Source organism: Pezoporus wallicus, unplaced genomic scaffold (assembly GCF_028554395.1).
Source record: "Pezoporus wallicus isolate ANWC-B61680 ecotype Strahan unplaced genomic scaffold, APGP_CSIRO_Pwel_v1 contig_6464, whole genome shotgun sequence".
NCBI classification, from domain to species: Eukaryota; Metazoa; Chordata; class Aves; order Psittaciformes; family Psittacidae; genus Pezoporus; species Pezoporus wallicus.
In genome coordinates this window covers 2,769,700-2,785,845 of record NW_026642130.1, presented here as the reverse complement: position 1 = coordinate 2,785,845, position 16,146 = coordinate 2,769,700, and the positions used below count along the sequence as shown (strand labels likewise).

The 16,146-nt window shown below is 39.4% G+C and overlaps 1 protein-coding gene across 6 annotated transcripts in view; it reads right to left on the bottom strand.

The window, feature by feature from the left end:
• The window catches only part of PKHD1 (PKHD1 ciliary IPT domain containing fibrocystin/polyductin), a 254,467-nt gene that overhangs the window by 103,599 nt on the left and 134,722 nt on the right, over nucleotides 1-16,146 (bottom strand). For all 6 annotated transcript variants that reach the window (XR_008974692.1, XM_057427481.1, XM_057427480.1 and 3 more), the window contains exons 45-49: nucleotides 14,789-14,923; nucleotides 11,615-11,750; nucleotides 9,683-9,929; nucleotides 1,223-1,400; nucleotides 549-744 (exon numbers count right to left, since the gene is read on the bottom strand). Coding sequence is in view for 5 of the 6 variants with exons in the window: in XM_057427481.1 (XP_057283464.1) it covers nucleotides 549-744; nucleotides 1,223-1,400; nucleotides 9,683-9,929; nucleotides 11,615-11,750; nucleotides 14,789-14,923 (892 nt within the window). In the remaining variant the exon portion in view is untranslated. The remainder of the gene's footprint in view (nucleotides 1-548; nucleotides 745-1,222; nucleotides 1,401-9,682; nucleotides 9,930-11,614; nucleotides 11,751-14,788; nucleotides 14,924-16,146) is intronic.

Here is a 16,146-nt window from a genome sequence, read left to right as displayed (position 1 = left end):
ATAGATACCATTAAATATCTGATCTTCTTTAAAAAAATGATCATCACACTCATGATCTAGTGTACAAAGACAACATTCTCAAATATAAAGGCCTTTGTCATCTTTGGAAGCTTACAGTCATATGAAGAATTCTCACCCGGTAATTCTATTGTCTTCAGTGGGCCCAGCCTAGACAGATTGCACATGATATATTAATGATACACATGATGTGGGGCCAGCTGACAACAGAGATCATTAGTGGAATTTAATGCCTTTACCTCTCCAAAACACCAATTCAAATTCAAGTGATGTCACCCCAACCACTAGTTATGAAACAATCCTTTTGTTGATAGATCAGGCACCAGATAGACCAGATAGAGATGGACCTGATGTGCCTACATCTTCCATTTGCCTGATCTTTTTGAAGGACTTCTCACTATTGAAAAGCTATTGAAAGATGGCCTTGTGTCTAAGGCCTTATGCAGTTTAGAGGTTTAAATTTAAAAGACATCAGCTCTGTCAAAGTTCTTGAACAGAAAGGTACATTGAATTCCTCTCATTGCACTTACCCAGATAGGTTAGTTTCCTCAGTCTGCTGTCAAGATACCAGTCACAGCTCCTGTGATGTCTGTATGAGGGCAGAGATTGCAGTGGCTGCCCAGTCCTTGTCCCACAGGACACCACAACCTCAGGATTTGCAGGAAGATCTTTGTGTTCCACCAGCACATAATTCCCAGTCATGAAGTTGCTAAATGTCACCGAATACTAGAGAAGAGGGAAATAAAATAAATATATCTTTGTCTGTGATTGGAGTGCACTCCATAGAGTGCCTTATGAAGGGATAAAGATATGGTGATTCTCACAGTCAACACACTCTTTTGTAAAATGCATGTTGTAAACATGGAAGAAAAATGCAAAATTAAGCAGAAAGTCACAGAGAATGTAGAAAAAAATCAACTCCCCTCATCACCTTTGAAAAGTGCAGAATAACAATGTCTTCTAAAAAAACATGTTTCAGTATGTTTTAATGTAGTAAAACTTTTTTTTTGGATTCCTAAGCACCACACTTAGCCTTCATCTAAGATGTCCAAAATTCTTTTCCCTCTCCAAGTTACTACTGAGACCTTCAGGGACTAGGTCGTCATATCTAAGTCTTGACAATGAATATATAGAGATTTTCTCAGTACATTATTATCTTTTCCAAACATAATTTTTAAATTAAAAATAAAAGTTCCCGTGTTACCTGGAGCTGTTTGCTGACCAAAGGGTTGTCAAATGCCAATGTGTAAGTCTCTTTATCCAAGAGGAGAACCATCCAGCCATACAGGTTTGATAAAGTATCAGGGACATAATTGACTGTGGTTGTCTTATTCCTACTGTCGGTCACAGTTAAATTATAAGGAATGTCTGGAGCCTCTTTTCTAGAGGAAAAAATATAATCACATTTTTGTACTGAACTCTGTCATTTTCAAACTTTACAGTTCTGTTTTTATTTGAATTACAGCAGTATATACTGACTTTTTCTCAGAATATGACTTAATTTCTGTGGTTCTTTACAAAGAAACAATCTCTGCCTGAAGTGCCAAAAAAGAGAGACAAAGGCTGGAGGAATAGAGGCACAGAGGAGCAAAGCCTATGCAAACCATAACAGCAGCAACAGCCAGCATATCATCTCCTACACTGTCAGAGTATTTTCCCATACACCAGACTCATGAGCCTCAGGTTCAACCTTTAGGATCTTTATCTTCACAAAATTTGATAGTTTTCTGATTATTCCCTCACATTTGTGCAGTCAAAAATTCATTGAGGCTGAAGGTGTGTATCTAAAATTATATTTCTAAATACTGGAATATTACCTTACAGTTAGACATCTAAGCATATTACAAAACCCTCCATACTGCATATGGCTTACTTACCCAAAACAGACAGTGCTAAAACCCATGTCATCTTGTTAATGTGCCTGTTTGCATTTGCAAATTTTAGTTGTTTTTCCCCTTGCTGGTTTGCAGACAATGCATAATTACAACAACAGTTATCTTGGAGGAGGATTGCTTGAACATATTTTTTAGTCTTACAATCAGTTCTGGGTTGGGGTTTTGGAGGCTGTCACTTTGGAAAAGGACTTTCTGGTTACCCAGAAACATTCAGCTGAGAAACAGCAACAGCAAACAGAAGTGTGCATCAGCAATGGATTACTCAACCAGAAGATATTGGCAGACCAATGAATCTGACTGGAAGGAGTTTATAAAGCTTAAACAGCTTTCATACTACTAATAAACCTCCTCTTACAGACATTAACTGGACCAGGATATTAGGCTGCTAATTAAGCAAGTAAATGACAACAAGCACATTTTTGACACACTTATCAGCACCTGCTCAGGTATTCAGGAAACACATTTCTAGCAGCAGAAGCATGCCACACATTATGTGGTATAACATTAAACTCTCCTGCACATCAGAAATTGCGTTATTGTGTTACAAAGGTGCACATTACCACAGCAAGTGATGGAGACCCAAACCCATCCTCTGTGCAAAGTAAATCCACGTGGGTTTTGGGGGATGAGTTCTTTACTCATTTTACTCTTTGTCACTGGAGAAGTCTGATGAGACACTTTGAATCACTTTTCTCAGGGACCTCTTCCAAGAAGTTTTAAAGACACTTCCTTAGTCCTGCTGCCCACACTATTACTGATACAAGCCAGGATGCTGTTGGCCTTCTAGACTTCCTCTTTGATTTAACCTTGGTGACAGGTCCATTCTAGATGAACCATCGTCCTCATGAATGTTTGGTTCCATCTGCACAGCCTCATACCTATTGTGCAAGGGTACCTCAGAAGGTGGGGTAGTTGCGTGCCTCCTGTGCTGGGCAGGATCTTGTTGCCACTGCTCCATACTCTTTCAGTCACTGTGTTCAGCCAGGTGGAGAGAGAATAGAGAATCCTCTGCATCATGTCCCCTCTCCCTAGATTTCAAAGCTAAGATAGACTTTTGACAGCTTCAGATGCTACCGACTTTCTTTTTAAGTTAATTGTTGTCAGTCTTTGAGATAGGCAGGGAGTCTTCGCTTGAGAATTTTTTGTTTGAAAATGCCATTTGTTTAGCACCAGAAAGTCTTTCTGAGGAAGAAGTCTTTGTATAGTTTTGTACCACGATAGTCTGGATTCTTTGCCCTTCACTTGGAAGTTTGCTCATGACACAGGAAGAAAACAAAGCAGGAGGTATCTTATAGCCTAAAATTTCTTAACCAGGAATGCTGTGTCCTTGCCTTTTCCATGCCTTGTTTGAGGTGCTGCCACCCACAAACACATACCATGCTCCTGGTAGAGTGCCAGCACACCAAAACAAACATTTGGGGAACCTGAAAAACTTTGCATATCATTTTAGAAGTTAACTGGCAACAATGAACCTCAGACTACATTGAAATGATGTCAATGTGCTTTCTTCTTTCACCTCTATGCCAAACAGCCACCAAAATGCAAGTACCCTACAAATGGAATTACCAGCCACAATTAGCACCATTTCCATTTGCCCTAAATAGCCAGTGATTTCACTGTGCCCTAAATAGCCACCAATCTACCTCTCTTTAATGTTAATGAAGCAGAGTAGTGCTTGCACACAGGAGTATTTCTAATTCAGAGGATCTGAGGGAGCCTGCATGCATCATTAACATGGAGAGCTTCATTATCAGAGGAAAGAGCCTTCCCCTGAACTTCCCCTGGCTTTATTTGAAAGAAACTAGGAGGCAATGGTCTTAATGCAAAATTAACCCTCACTTTAAACTGCTGGAAGCCTTTACAAACTGTAAGGGGAAAAAAAAAGGATGACTCACTGAAAAGGCTGTATTTTTATATTGAAGCAGGTTTCAATTAAGGAGCAATTTGCTTTAGAAATATGGCAGGAATACTGAATAGGACTTTACAGTCTGAGCCACAGTTTACCAATAGTGATTGTATAAACTGTTCTGTAATTTAGTTCAAGTGCATTGTGCAGAACTGTATGACATAGATGGGCCACGAAGGATTTGTTAAACCAATCAACAGCAGCAAGTAGAACAAATATTAACTCTCCTGTTTATGTTTACCATTAACTTACTTATCCTAAGGGTCCATATCTCTGTGTATGAAGGCAGGTGCTGTGTTTAGCTCTAAATGCTTTCTATTTGATACATTTGTGTAGTAATCAATCATGATTATCCCTCTTCTAAAACAGGAAACAATATTACATCAAACTTCAAATGGAACACCAAATGTTTATATCAGCAATCCTATTTATTTTTAGCCAAATGGAGGTTAATTCCAAATTATGACCATACTAAAGACTTCACAGGTTTGATGCTGGCCCCAAACCCAGTTTATTTTATTTTAATTGCCAAGAATTAAGAACTTTCAGCTGTTTTCAGTAAATGTGTGTATCTTTGTTGAGAGACCAAAGACAGAATTCAAATCTGCCTTGTATTATGAACCCTTACAATCAGAGGGGCAAGGCTTGGGGAAACATCTTGTATACTCATAAGCCTGTTCAGGATCTGGCTTGGCTGCCAATACTCCAGGTTGTAGGGTAGGTGGAAAGGGGTCCTCCACGGGGAACTAAATCTCTCTTGGCTGCTTTGGTGGGATGTCACAAATGCCAGCAATATAGAACAGCAAGAACTGAACCTCAGAAGTTTATCTGATGTGTTGGTTAACTGGACAGTCAAAAGCCAGAGATTTAATATTTGCCTTCCATGTTATGCCACAGGAGCTGTCAGAGGACTGGGTTATGAGGCCAAGTGCACGTGTAAGCAGTCAAGTACACAGGGAGGATACACAACCAAAGAGCTCAGAAAGCAACTGAGCATGTACAAATTGAGAGAAGTGCAATTGTAAGGGTGTTTCACAGCAGGTGGATGTTCATCAGAAGGCACCACAGTAAGTAAATATCAAAGGAAAAGCAAAACTAGAGTAACCATTTGAACTCTCTTCAAGACTCAAAGACACAGAGGTAGGGGGTATGCTATTCTTTTCACAGTAACCCATCAGCAGCGGCTGGGTTTGCAGCAACTGAATGCATGCACTACAGGAGAGGATATTAGACCAGATTTAAAAACTAAGGCTATAAAGAAGAAAGTTAATCTTTTCCTCTGCAGCAGACTAGAGAAGAGGGAAGCAATAAAAGGCTTTAGCTCAAGACTGGTGCTGAGCAAGTCCCAGGTTTCCACAGTGAGAAGGGGAAAGCAAATGAAAGAGAATAACAGGCAAACTTCCTTCTGGTGTGTGCAGCAGCGAAGGGTTTGGAGTCCCTTTTGCCACAAGGTGCTCCCTGGCTGTCAATTATTCTAATGCTCTCCTCTTGTAAAAATTATGCATAATGTGAAGAAACTTCTAAAGTCACTTAATCATGTTATGACAATTTTTTAATGAAAATTTGTTTTAATATTAATAGAGATTCATAGTTTCATGATAATATGGGTAGCAGTGGCATTTTCAGCAGCCGTATCTAGCCTGCAGCCATGCTGTGCAGTGCCATGGCATAAGCTGTTCTTCAGACTACTCAATAACTTTCTCACATATAAATTTATAAAGACTTTTATAAGCTTTAATTACATCTTTAAAAGACATAAAAACCCTCTTTAAAGGGTGCTTACGTGACACATTAGTTTAACTTTCAACTGGACTATATGAAAAAGGCTTTTGTTACAGAAATGCAAGCTTAGAAATGGATCTTCATTTTCCATTTCCCAGAAAACGGAGATCCCTATCTCAGCTTCCAGACAGGGGATCCTTCCTAAAAGTTAGCAATGATGCAAATTCGCTGACGTTTTGTGGGCTAAGAAAGTTAATAACGTGGCTATGGCTAAGCCTTGTCAGTTGCTCTCAGGGTCAGGGAATGACTCCCCTCTCAAAATCCATTACTTGCTCAGCTTTTAAGATTTGTGGACCTTAAGTCCATACCTGAAAACTCAAGAAGTGAAAAACCTACCATCTCATGTCACTCACACTTTTTATTGAGAAGCACAGAGAATGCAACACTCTAGACCAAGAGGGAGCACAGGACATGAGACTGTCTTACTGCTCTTGCCTGAAATCTTGTACAGTGTGACTTCATACCAGCATGAGGATGTTCTTGTTCTATCACTTTGGTGATCTGCAAATGTGGGTTCAGTGCTTAAAGCTTGGTCTCAGAGGCTTGTAATCTGTTTTTCACCCCTGGTTTTGATAGCACCCCTGTTTTACTGACTACAGAGCTTTCCATGAGTGGTAAGTACAACTAGCAAGTTGCAGATCTGACAGGTCATATACTCAAGTGCCTGGTAGAGAACAAAAAGATTTCTTCCAGAGTAATTTTTAATTCTTTGCTTTACCAGAAACTGAAGAAACGCAAGTAACAGCACATTCATCTTTTTACTGAGATTAGATGAGTCCAAGAGAATTAGGAAATTGTTCCTGTCACCTGCCTATCTTTATTGTCTCTGCTCAACCTCTGCCAATTGCTCCTAGTCATGTATTGTTGTTTTAATCTTAAATTATTCCCTTTTTATTGTGAACAGTCTTCAAATACATCTAGACAAAATTCATCCTGTCTTATTTCTCCCCCACCCCTTCATCCTCTAGTTGAGCTATGAATCTTTTATTAATTGATTTTCATTCCTCATCCCCTCCAGCTACTTTCATTCCTCTACCAGGTCCATTCTGAAACTCTGTCCATATGACAGAAACCTCCCTGACCCACTGCATTTACTGGCTGCATGATGACAGCTTTTCAACTTCTTAACATGATGGTAATTTGGCTGGTAGGAGCTATTCAGGAGAGCGGATCTGGAAGCAGCACAGAGAGGATGCTCATGGTCTCTCGGGTTACCCTGTTAAGTACATAGTCCTCAAGAGGATAGGCTAACAGCTGGTTTTTGCTACTTGGATTGCCAAATGTCTTTGATGTAAGTTGACTCCCAGCTCATGCAGATGAATAATAAAAAAGGGAAAGAGAGGTTACTTTCTTGACATAAAAAGTTCATTGAGAAGTAATTGGTATGACTAATCTAAAACTCTTAAGCAATTTACTGGGAAGATGAAACTTAGGCCAGGGCTCAAACATTTACAGCCTTAAAAGCAATGTTGAAGATGAACTCTTTGTACTCCATACTTAACCACCTTTTGATGCAAGGAGGAACAAGGTGTATTGAATACTGTAGCTATCATGAATTATTATATCACAATTTTGGAAATTGATAATTTAATTGTATGATAATTGATAATTATATGATAACTGATAATTGAATTACATAACAATTTGCATTGTGGCAGTATCTAAAGGAACTCAGATCACACTACAGGAATGTTATGAGAAGCTCCATCCACTCTCATAACATCAACCCAAAGACCTTGTAGTCCATATATAATCAAGGTAAACACAAACTAGAAAGGGAATGGATTTGCCCAAGCATCATGGATAACTGGTCCAAAAGGACATCTAACACAGTTGTATTTTGTTCTACCTAGTACCCTTTTTGTTAAACCAGAATAAATCCCAGCTTCTAATTTATCACAGATTTTTGTTTTCATTATGAGAAACAATAATCACATGCAAAGCCTTCAGGTAGCTGAAATTTTGTAGTTTTCCCCTTCAACGGAACAAGTGGTTATTTTTTTTTAAATATTATTTGGGAAGATTTGGGGAGTTTCCCCTCTTTTTGCTAAAGCACACATTATAAGACAGACAGGAGGTATTAACAGCTCTCTGAAAGAGCACTTTAGGATTTCTGCCTAACCTGAAACAGAAAAAAATTATAATAGTTCGGACTTGCACTTCAAAAAGAGAGTGAAATACTGAGCAGGGAACAGGAAGAAAAGCAGGAGTGTTTCTTAGGTCACTAAAAGCCTTTTTCACTCCTGTTCTTTTTGTGTCAGGAAATGCAAGTGTCCTCCCTGGGTAACAGAAGTGGTGACAGTACTTGGCTGAACAGTGGATCCCTTCATCTGACAGCAGCTCAAAGGCAGGAACAAGTCCAGCTTGGGGAGGCAAGAACAGTAACAGAAGTGAGCTGAGACAGCAACTGGGAACTGCACAATCATCAAAGCTGATGGGAAAGACCCATCTGCATCCCAGGACTGGATTATTACAAATGTGGCATATGACGAAATGCCAATAGGAGAATGAACTCTCCAAATCCATTTTCTATCCCTCTGGGGAAAAAGAATTAAAAAATAAAAATTCAAAAGTGGCTTTCTGTTGCAGACTTGCAGGAAACATGATTTGCTGGGAGTCTGAAGAGATAACATGAAGGAGGACATGTACCCTGAAGTGTTTATATCCACCAAAACAGACAGATCTTCTCCAACAAAAACTGTGTCTTCCACACTCATAAAATGTGTGGCTACACCTCTTCTGATAAGGTAGCCATTGTCATTACTTGTCTTTGAGCCTTGAGGCTAGCTGGCATGGTCTGGCACATCCATACAAACTCCTCCAGCCTCCAAAACAGCATAAGGACATCCATGCGGCCTTAGAAGAAAGGGTTCCCTGGGTCATGTTTACCTCTAACTTGTGCTCATGGGTTGCTTGGGTGTAGGATAGCTGTCCTGGACCAAAATCATGCCAGGGACCATTATGAGCCTTTAACAGTATAAACAGCTGAAACTAGGATGCCTTCATTCTAAAAGAGAGACAGACTTGAATATATGTGTACATGTTTATGTACAGATGTGAAAAACACTCCCTTTGCTTGCAGAAGTCTTATTTTCTGTGTCGAAGACAGGTAGAAGAAAAACTTGTCATTCAGTTCAGGATTGAAACATCTAAATGCCTACTGATGTTTAAATATGCATTAAGTGACTAAATGCCTGTTACAGTCATTAGCATCATAGTAAGTATCGTCAGTAGAAGCCCAAAAAGTAATTCACCTGACCTCCCCCTAAGAGAAAGATAAGAGAAACAGAGACATAGCTGCTTCAGCTGTCCCAAGCAATCAAAAACTTTGCTGTGACATGCCAGATCTAACACAGCATCTCCAGGAGATACTTACCCTGCTGCAAAGTTTGCAATTTGCCCACTAAATCCAAATGTCTGGGGCTTGGTCATCAACCTCACTTTGAGCATCAGTATCTACCTTGAGCTGCACTCTTATTTTTGCAAAAGCCAGTTTATATCCCCCTGGTAATTCAGTGAGTGTCAAAATAGCAACACACCACAGCCTTCACTTCAAGGCCCTCTTAACATGGGAAGAATTACCTATGGATAGGAACCAAGACTATAGATAATACATCAAGGTAAGAAAGTTAAGCAGCTTGCTGAGAATATCAGAAAAAAAGAAATTGAACTCAGGAAGCTGTATCTAAATTTATAAATAAAATAAGCCAAAGACTGTTTTCTGGCCTAGAGGCCAACTGGCATGCATAATCCTCATAGCTGTCTATGCAACTAAGTTCCTTCCTAAAAATATGATGCCTACATCCAAATTGCCAGCTGGGGGTGGTCCTCCTGCTATGTCTGAAACCATGCCTGAGAACTATCTGGGTGAGAAAATAAGTAGCCAGAACAAAACCAGCTCCAGAGAACATATGGAAAAAAACACATGAGCTGATGTATGCCAGTGCTCAGGCTTTTAACTTGGTTTAGGACCCAGCAGAGAGGCAGAAGTCCTGGGACTGCATCCAGAGGTAGCAGCTCAATATATAACATTAGCAAGCAACACCCATGCCGACTTTTTGCAAGTGGAATGGTTACTTACAAATGAAGAGACATACGGTGGAAAACAAGGTCACTCCCACAAACACTGCCGCCAGAGGCTTGACTGAAGTTGGCACTGGCTGTGCAAGATACCTCAAGGACATCTGTGGAAGGGAGGAGATGACTTCCTTTCTGCCCTGTGACAGAGCCATCCAGATCCTCAAGGATGGCAGAATGAGGAAAGGGAAAGGACACTTGGAAAGGTGAGTTGATGAAGGTCACACGTTCAGCTCTGACTGTAAACCCACCTGGAGGGAACAAGCAGCATTTCAGAAACAGACTGACCTCCTCAAGATGTCAAGTTATCTCTGGAGAAAAAGAAATCAGCTTCATTTCACCTTCACTTTGGAAAAATGTCTGCTGAGTCAACAAGAAGGGGACATTCAGGAAAATAAATAGATAAATAGAGATATTCACAGGAATTGCCATTACTACGGACAGGTCCAACTTGTTGTGACAGGAATTGTGGTTACATATTCTCTGATCCAGGTGCTGGTCCTGGTCCTACCAGCATCTCCCCAGTGACTCCAAACACTCCTTCATAAGTCCCAGTGCCAAAAGTTAACAGTCTCCAAAACAGTGATTCTTACAGATCCTTTCTGCTTTGTTTATAAGATAAATTCTTTAGAGATAAGGACTGTTTCTGTGTGAGTAAATATACTTGTGTGCACATGTACAGTACCTGGCACAACAAAGCCTTGGCTGAAAAGTGTGGTTGAAGGATCTTTTCATTACTGTAACACAAACAGCAACAAAAAGGAGGAATATTCTTGTGGGTTAAAGCACAGAAAGTTTTTGAGCACATTAATATTTCCAGAAATGTCAGAAAAACATTGCCCCATGAACCATAACAAGGCATCTTTGGCATGAATGTTCATGCACCACACTGATTCCTATTCGATTATCCTATTCTCAGTTGTAGCCTCTGTAAGTCAGATTTTACTATTCTTCCTGTCCTTTGATCTCTCCTCCTGAAGTCTTTTTCTCTGTCATGCTTTGTAGGGCAGTATTCATTTATATAAAAATATATTTAAGAGGTAATTGCAGTTGGAACATTCTTCAAAGAGCCTTCGGATAACTCTTCTTCAAAGCTCAAAAGGATGCTTAGCTTACATATTATCTTAGGTAAATTCACCTAAGGTTTAGGCTGGCCTGAGGTAGGAGCTTGGTGAAATTCTGTGAGGTTGTGTCATAGCTATTAAAGAAATCATCACTCTAGAAATTCTACTTCCCAAAATGAAGAAGCAAAAATAAGTCAGTGTATAAAGCCACCTTCTACTGGGAAAATGAAATCAGTGCAAAAATAAGGCTACCTTTGTCTTAAAAATTCTTGCGATATGTGGCTTCAACTAAGTGAGAAAGCTAATTCCAAGCAGAGCAGCTCTTGTTCAGCCCACCAGCAATATCAATAAAACCCACATGCTAAAGAGGGTGAGTATCGATGAAAACTGCTTGTTGTGCATCTCTCTACAAGCCCAGCTCAGGAATTTTCTCAGTTCGTCTGAGCTACACACGTGGCACAGCATTTATTGTACATCTACATATCATCGTCTCATGCCCCACCTCCCTGTGAATGGGGAAGAACTATTAATCATCTGTCCCTGTTGGGGAAGTGAAACATAGAGAGTGACACTTCTGAGAACTATTAATACAGTGAAAACTAAGGAGAGCAGGTATGCAAATACCTCCAAACCTAGCTCTTGATAATTCATTTACAGCAAATGTCATGACAAGACTACAGAAGTAAAACTATGCCAGTTTTATGGCAGTATACAGAAGCAAGACTATGCCAGTTTTATGCCAGTACTCTGTGTCATTATATGGTGCTTTTTGTAGGATTCAGCTGAAATATCAGTGGTTGTCTGTGGAATCTGGAATACGAGGAAGCCGGGGACTGCTGAAACCCTGCTAAATAAGTATAAGTCAGACTCACCCTGCCCTTGGTAACAGCCAGAACAAGTCTTGATTGCTGTGCAAATGTTCACATCAAAGTTCCTGAAAGCTGTGTTGGAGATGAATAACTGGTATCTTTTGGGAGTTTGTAGTCCTGCTGACATACAGGTCCTATCCTGCAATGAAGAAATGAAGTGCACTGGGAAACACCAGCATGTGAATCTCCAAGTCTAATGAGTCCAGGATGCAGCGTATGGGACACAAGGATGTGACTATGCTCAAGACCATGGTTGTGGGGCAATGTATACTGTTTGAAGGACAAATCTGAGCTATTGCTTTGCAAATTCTGACAAGTAACGTCTGTTTAATTCACCATTTGCAGTATGTGATAGTATTACATTCAGAACAGTGGTTGCCTTATTTGCTCCAGGTTGTTGTGCAGCAATTACAGTTGGACATTTGAAGGGAAAGGAAATTGCGCGTTCGCTGGGAGGAAAGGAAGAATCTGCCTGGAAGGCACAGTGAGCAGATTTGCGTACAGCCCTCTTTACCTTGTCTTGTCCAGCAGGAAGGAAATTTCTCTTCTCTGCAAAACTAACTGTTCTAAATCCTGTTCTAAGAAAAACCTGACTGCTGAGATTTAAAGCCCTCTTGTGTGATTTAAGATGGGGGGAAAGCATTTAATCTAGGCTGTCTTCAAAGCTCTAGTTGACTTCAGGGTCTATCAGAGCAAGAAGTGGAAAGTTTCCCAACAAGTGATGGCAAACACAATGGAAAAAATAGATTTTGTGGTGATTGTAGGCCATGATACAGGGAAAGTGCATGTCACTGCTAATTTGCAGATTATTTCTTCAGTGTCATTAAGAGACAGTAGCTCCATCACTTTTTTCACTCAGAGTCCTAAACATCTGGTCCTTGTCCTTGGGACGTCTTCGAAGTCACTGCTAAGGAGAAATTCCTGGCTTCTGGTAACAAATTAATCACAAAACCTCTATTATTTTTTTGCTTACACTTGCCTATTTTTACACCCCACCCCCTCTCTCTTTTATTATTATTATTTTAGTTATTTTGTTTTATTTAAATGGCAAATAGGAAAAGAGTGTGAAATAATACATCCTTCCTCGCGTGTGCCACCTGTGTCAGACCTCCTGCTTTTTCAGGAGGAATTGCTTCTTCTCAAAAGGCTCCACAAGGACAATGAGTTGCTTTATGAAAGCATGGAGAAGGCTGCTGAATGTCTAGGAAGCTAACGAAAGTCTTTCCCTTCGCTTTACAGGCCTCGAAATATAACCCTGCCACTAAAAATTTAAGTGATCAAAGCCCCAGTTTTTTCAGTAAACAATCTTGGTTTAAAGTGTTTCTTTGAAAAACTGGAAGGGCTAGAAGAGAAGAACATCCAAGGTTCCCATTAAATTAATGTCATAAAGTTTTAATTGATATTAAAGAGACATCATTATTAAAGGGAGAATTACATAAATTAAGATGTAAATTATGACAAGGAGGCTCTTATCATGAGATAATCAAAGATAATCACCCCCCTGGGGTACCACAAGAAACAAGGCACAGCTGAGCGCCTCTAAATCTCTTAACAAGTACAACGTTGGAGCCCTTCCATGGATCCTGCAAAGCAAAAACAAAGACATCCACCCTTTGGTGTCTGACAGAAATTCATTGCGTCACTGGGATGCTGCAAGGTTGGACTGGTGAAGCCAGGATTTGATCTGAGCTACATACTTTCAATAGACATACTACAGATGTTTCTTTCTGTGAGCTTCTAAAGAAATCATTTAAAACTCTTTTTCTGTCAGTCAGAGCGAAAATTAATTTCATAAACAACAACAGAAAACTGAACAGGGAAAAAAAAAAGACCTCAGAATCATGAACAAGCAGCTGTGGCCAGTTCTAAGTAAAATTCCATTGTTATCCACGTTATTAATCTGTTTGTTAACAACCAGGTAGCACCCAAAGGACTTTGTCCAGCTGCCTAAAGAAATAATGAAAGATCATATTTACTGCATAAACATGTTACATTTTGATGACATTTTTCCTTCTCAAGTAAAAAAGAAACACTTTGTTTTCCAAGTGGACTGATGATGATATGAGAGAGCAGAGGAAACCAAAGTGTTAAATAGGATACAAATCAAATCTGTTGCTCCCCATGATTATTCTCAAATCACTAAACTAAACCTAGTCGAGTATGGTTAAATGGTGCCTGTTTATTACAGCAAAAGTTATATAGGAATTTCTGTTAGAAAATCTTGTTTAAAAAAAAATAATTCTCACAGAAATTCAGGTTCTGTAAAATTCCAAGTTTTTTGGAGACCATGTCAATCTTGGAAAAACACATGTAGGGAAAAAAAAATTAACAATTGTCCAACTACAATCCCTCAGCTCTGAAGTTGAAGAGAAGCGTGATTTTCTTTCTACTTTTGAATGATGTTTCATAAAGAATATACATGAATCTGCACTATAATATATAACCTATTAACAGTTCTAAATTCAAATAGAAAGAAATCAGAGTTCTTGTTTCAAATTTGTTTTTAAGAAAGTCTTCAAAATTTTCATACTGAAATACAAAGATATTTGGAAAAAAAAGCTGGATTTTTGTGCAGAATGTAATCTCTGGTTTCTCACCAACTGATGTTTTTCAACTCAACCATCAGCTGGTACGAATGAAGTGCCTGAAAATTATGAAGGATCCAGGTGATCAAATGCTATTTCTCTTCTGCTGCTGCCAGCAGAAGCAACTCCTTTGTTGTAGAAGGTTACAAGAGAGGTGCTGAAGCTCCAAGTTTCTCTGTTTCACCACCAAATTAATGTCCCTTGCAGGTGTTGCTGCTGAATCATAGAATCACAGAATGGTTTGGGTTGGGAGGGACCTTAAAGCTCATTTAGTTCCAACCCCCTGCTAGAGTCACGAATACCTTCCTCTAGACCAGGTTGCTCAAAGTCCCATTCAACCTGGCACTCGATGTTTCAAAGCATCACTGAAGGCATCATTTTTCCAAGGAGTGGAAGACAGCTGAGGGCAAACCAAACAGATCAGTGCCTAAACCTCATCTTGGAGCTGGGCTTAAGTATTTACCTTTACACACAAACTAGTTGCCATGGAGAAGGGGCTGTTCTTCAGGTTGCTTTCTTTTTTCTCCAAATTCCTGTTTGAAGGGTCACTGTGCCACTTAAGAGACACTGAAATAATTCTTGCAGTGCTTACCTTTTGCCCAATGTGTCCAGTTAAAACACTATCAGCTACAGAAGTGTTTCCCAAACTTTCTACAATGTCAATGCCAAAGTCTTTGCAAGCATAAATCTGGAACTTTTGGAGTTCAAGGTTGCTGCTACTGAAAATCTATATAAAAACATAATAAAGGAATAATAGTTAGAAAAACAAGTATGATTTATAATTCTGATTTACTTACAATATAATAAGGAAAGTGCAAAAACACATAAAAGTGTTGAACGTGTATTTAGTATTTGAGCATCTCCCCTTAATTTCTTATTTCTGCTTTTAATTAAAAATACAAAATTCTTTATATTCTGCCAGCTTATTTTTGTGTTAAAAGAGAAAAGGAATAGTATGCAAGAAAAAATCAAACTGAGAATCAGTAATAGGGTAAAAGTGCTTTAAATATTTTGGGGTTTATTACTGGAAGGAATAGAAAGGTAAAGATGTTAATGTTTGTAGCAGAAAGATGCCTTGAAAATAACTAGAGGTATTGCTTGCAGTGATCCAACAGCAAGCAGACTATTCCTAGAGGAAGTCCATGGAAAGAAGCAGAATAAACTTATTCATGTATGCTAGGTCAGTAACATAGAATTGCAAGCTAAACTAAGAAAAACACAAAAACAAAACTGCAAAACATCCTTTCATTTTATTTCTTGTCATAGAAATAAGCTTTTCCAGAAAGACAATGCACCAGCCTGAAAAGAAAGCCCACACTGAACAATTAGACACCTTCAAAAGAAGAGCTGTAAAATGGGTTAAACTATAAAACATGCCTTACAGAGAAACACATACAATCTGTTCAGGTCATCAAACAGGAGTTAAAAGGACCACAGCCTCCAAGCACTGGGAAGAAAATATCAGATAATAAAGAGTGGTGTGGGTTTTTTAATCAGTGATAGGCAGTTCTTCCCTGTGAGGGTGGTGAGACGCTGGCACAGGGTGCCCAGAGAAGCTGTGGCTGCCCTGTCCCTGGCAGTGTTCAAGGTCAGGTTGGACAGGGCTTGGAGCAACCTGGTCTAGTGGAAGGTGTCCCCGCCCATGGCGGGGGTTGGAACTGGGTGAGGTTTAAGGTCCCTTTCAACCAAAACCATTCTATGGTTCTATGATTCTGTGATGGTGGGCTACAATTGCTGTGAAATGAAGCTATAAAAATTAAAATAACAACAACAAAATAAAAAGGAGCAAATTTTTACCATGGGTGAAAAAAACCCTGTGGAAACCATTAGCTATATGAAAGTAACAGATCCTCTATCAAGTGCAATCTTTAAGAAGAGCTCAGATTCACTGAGAGGATTTGTTTGGCTCTATGATTTAGTGGAAGGTGTCCCTGTCCATGGCAAGGAGAT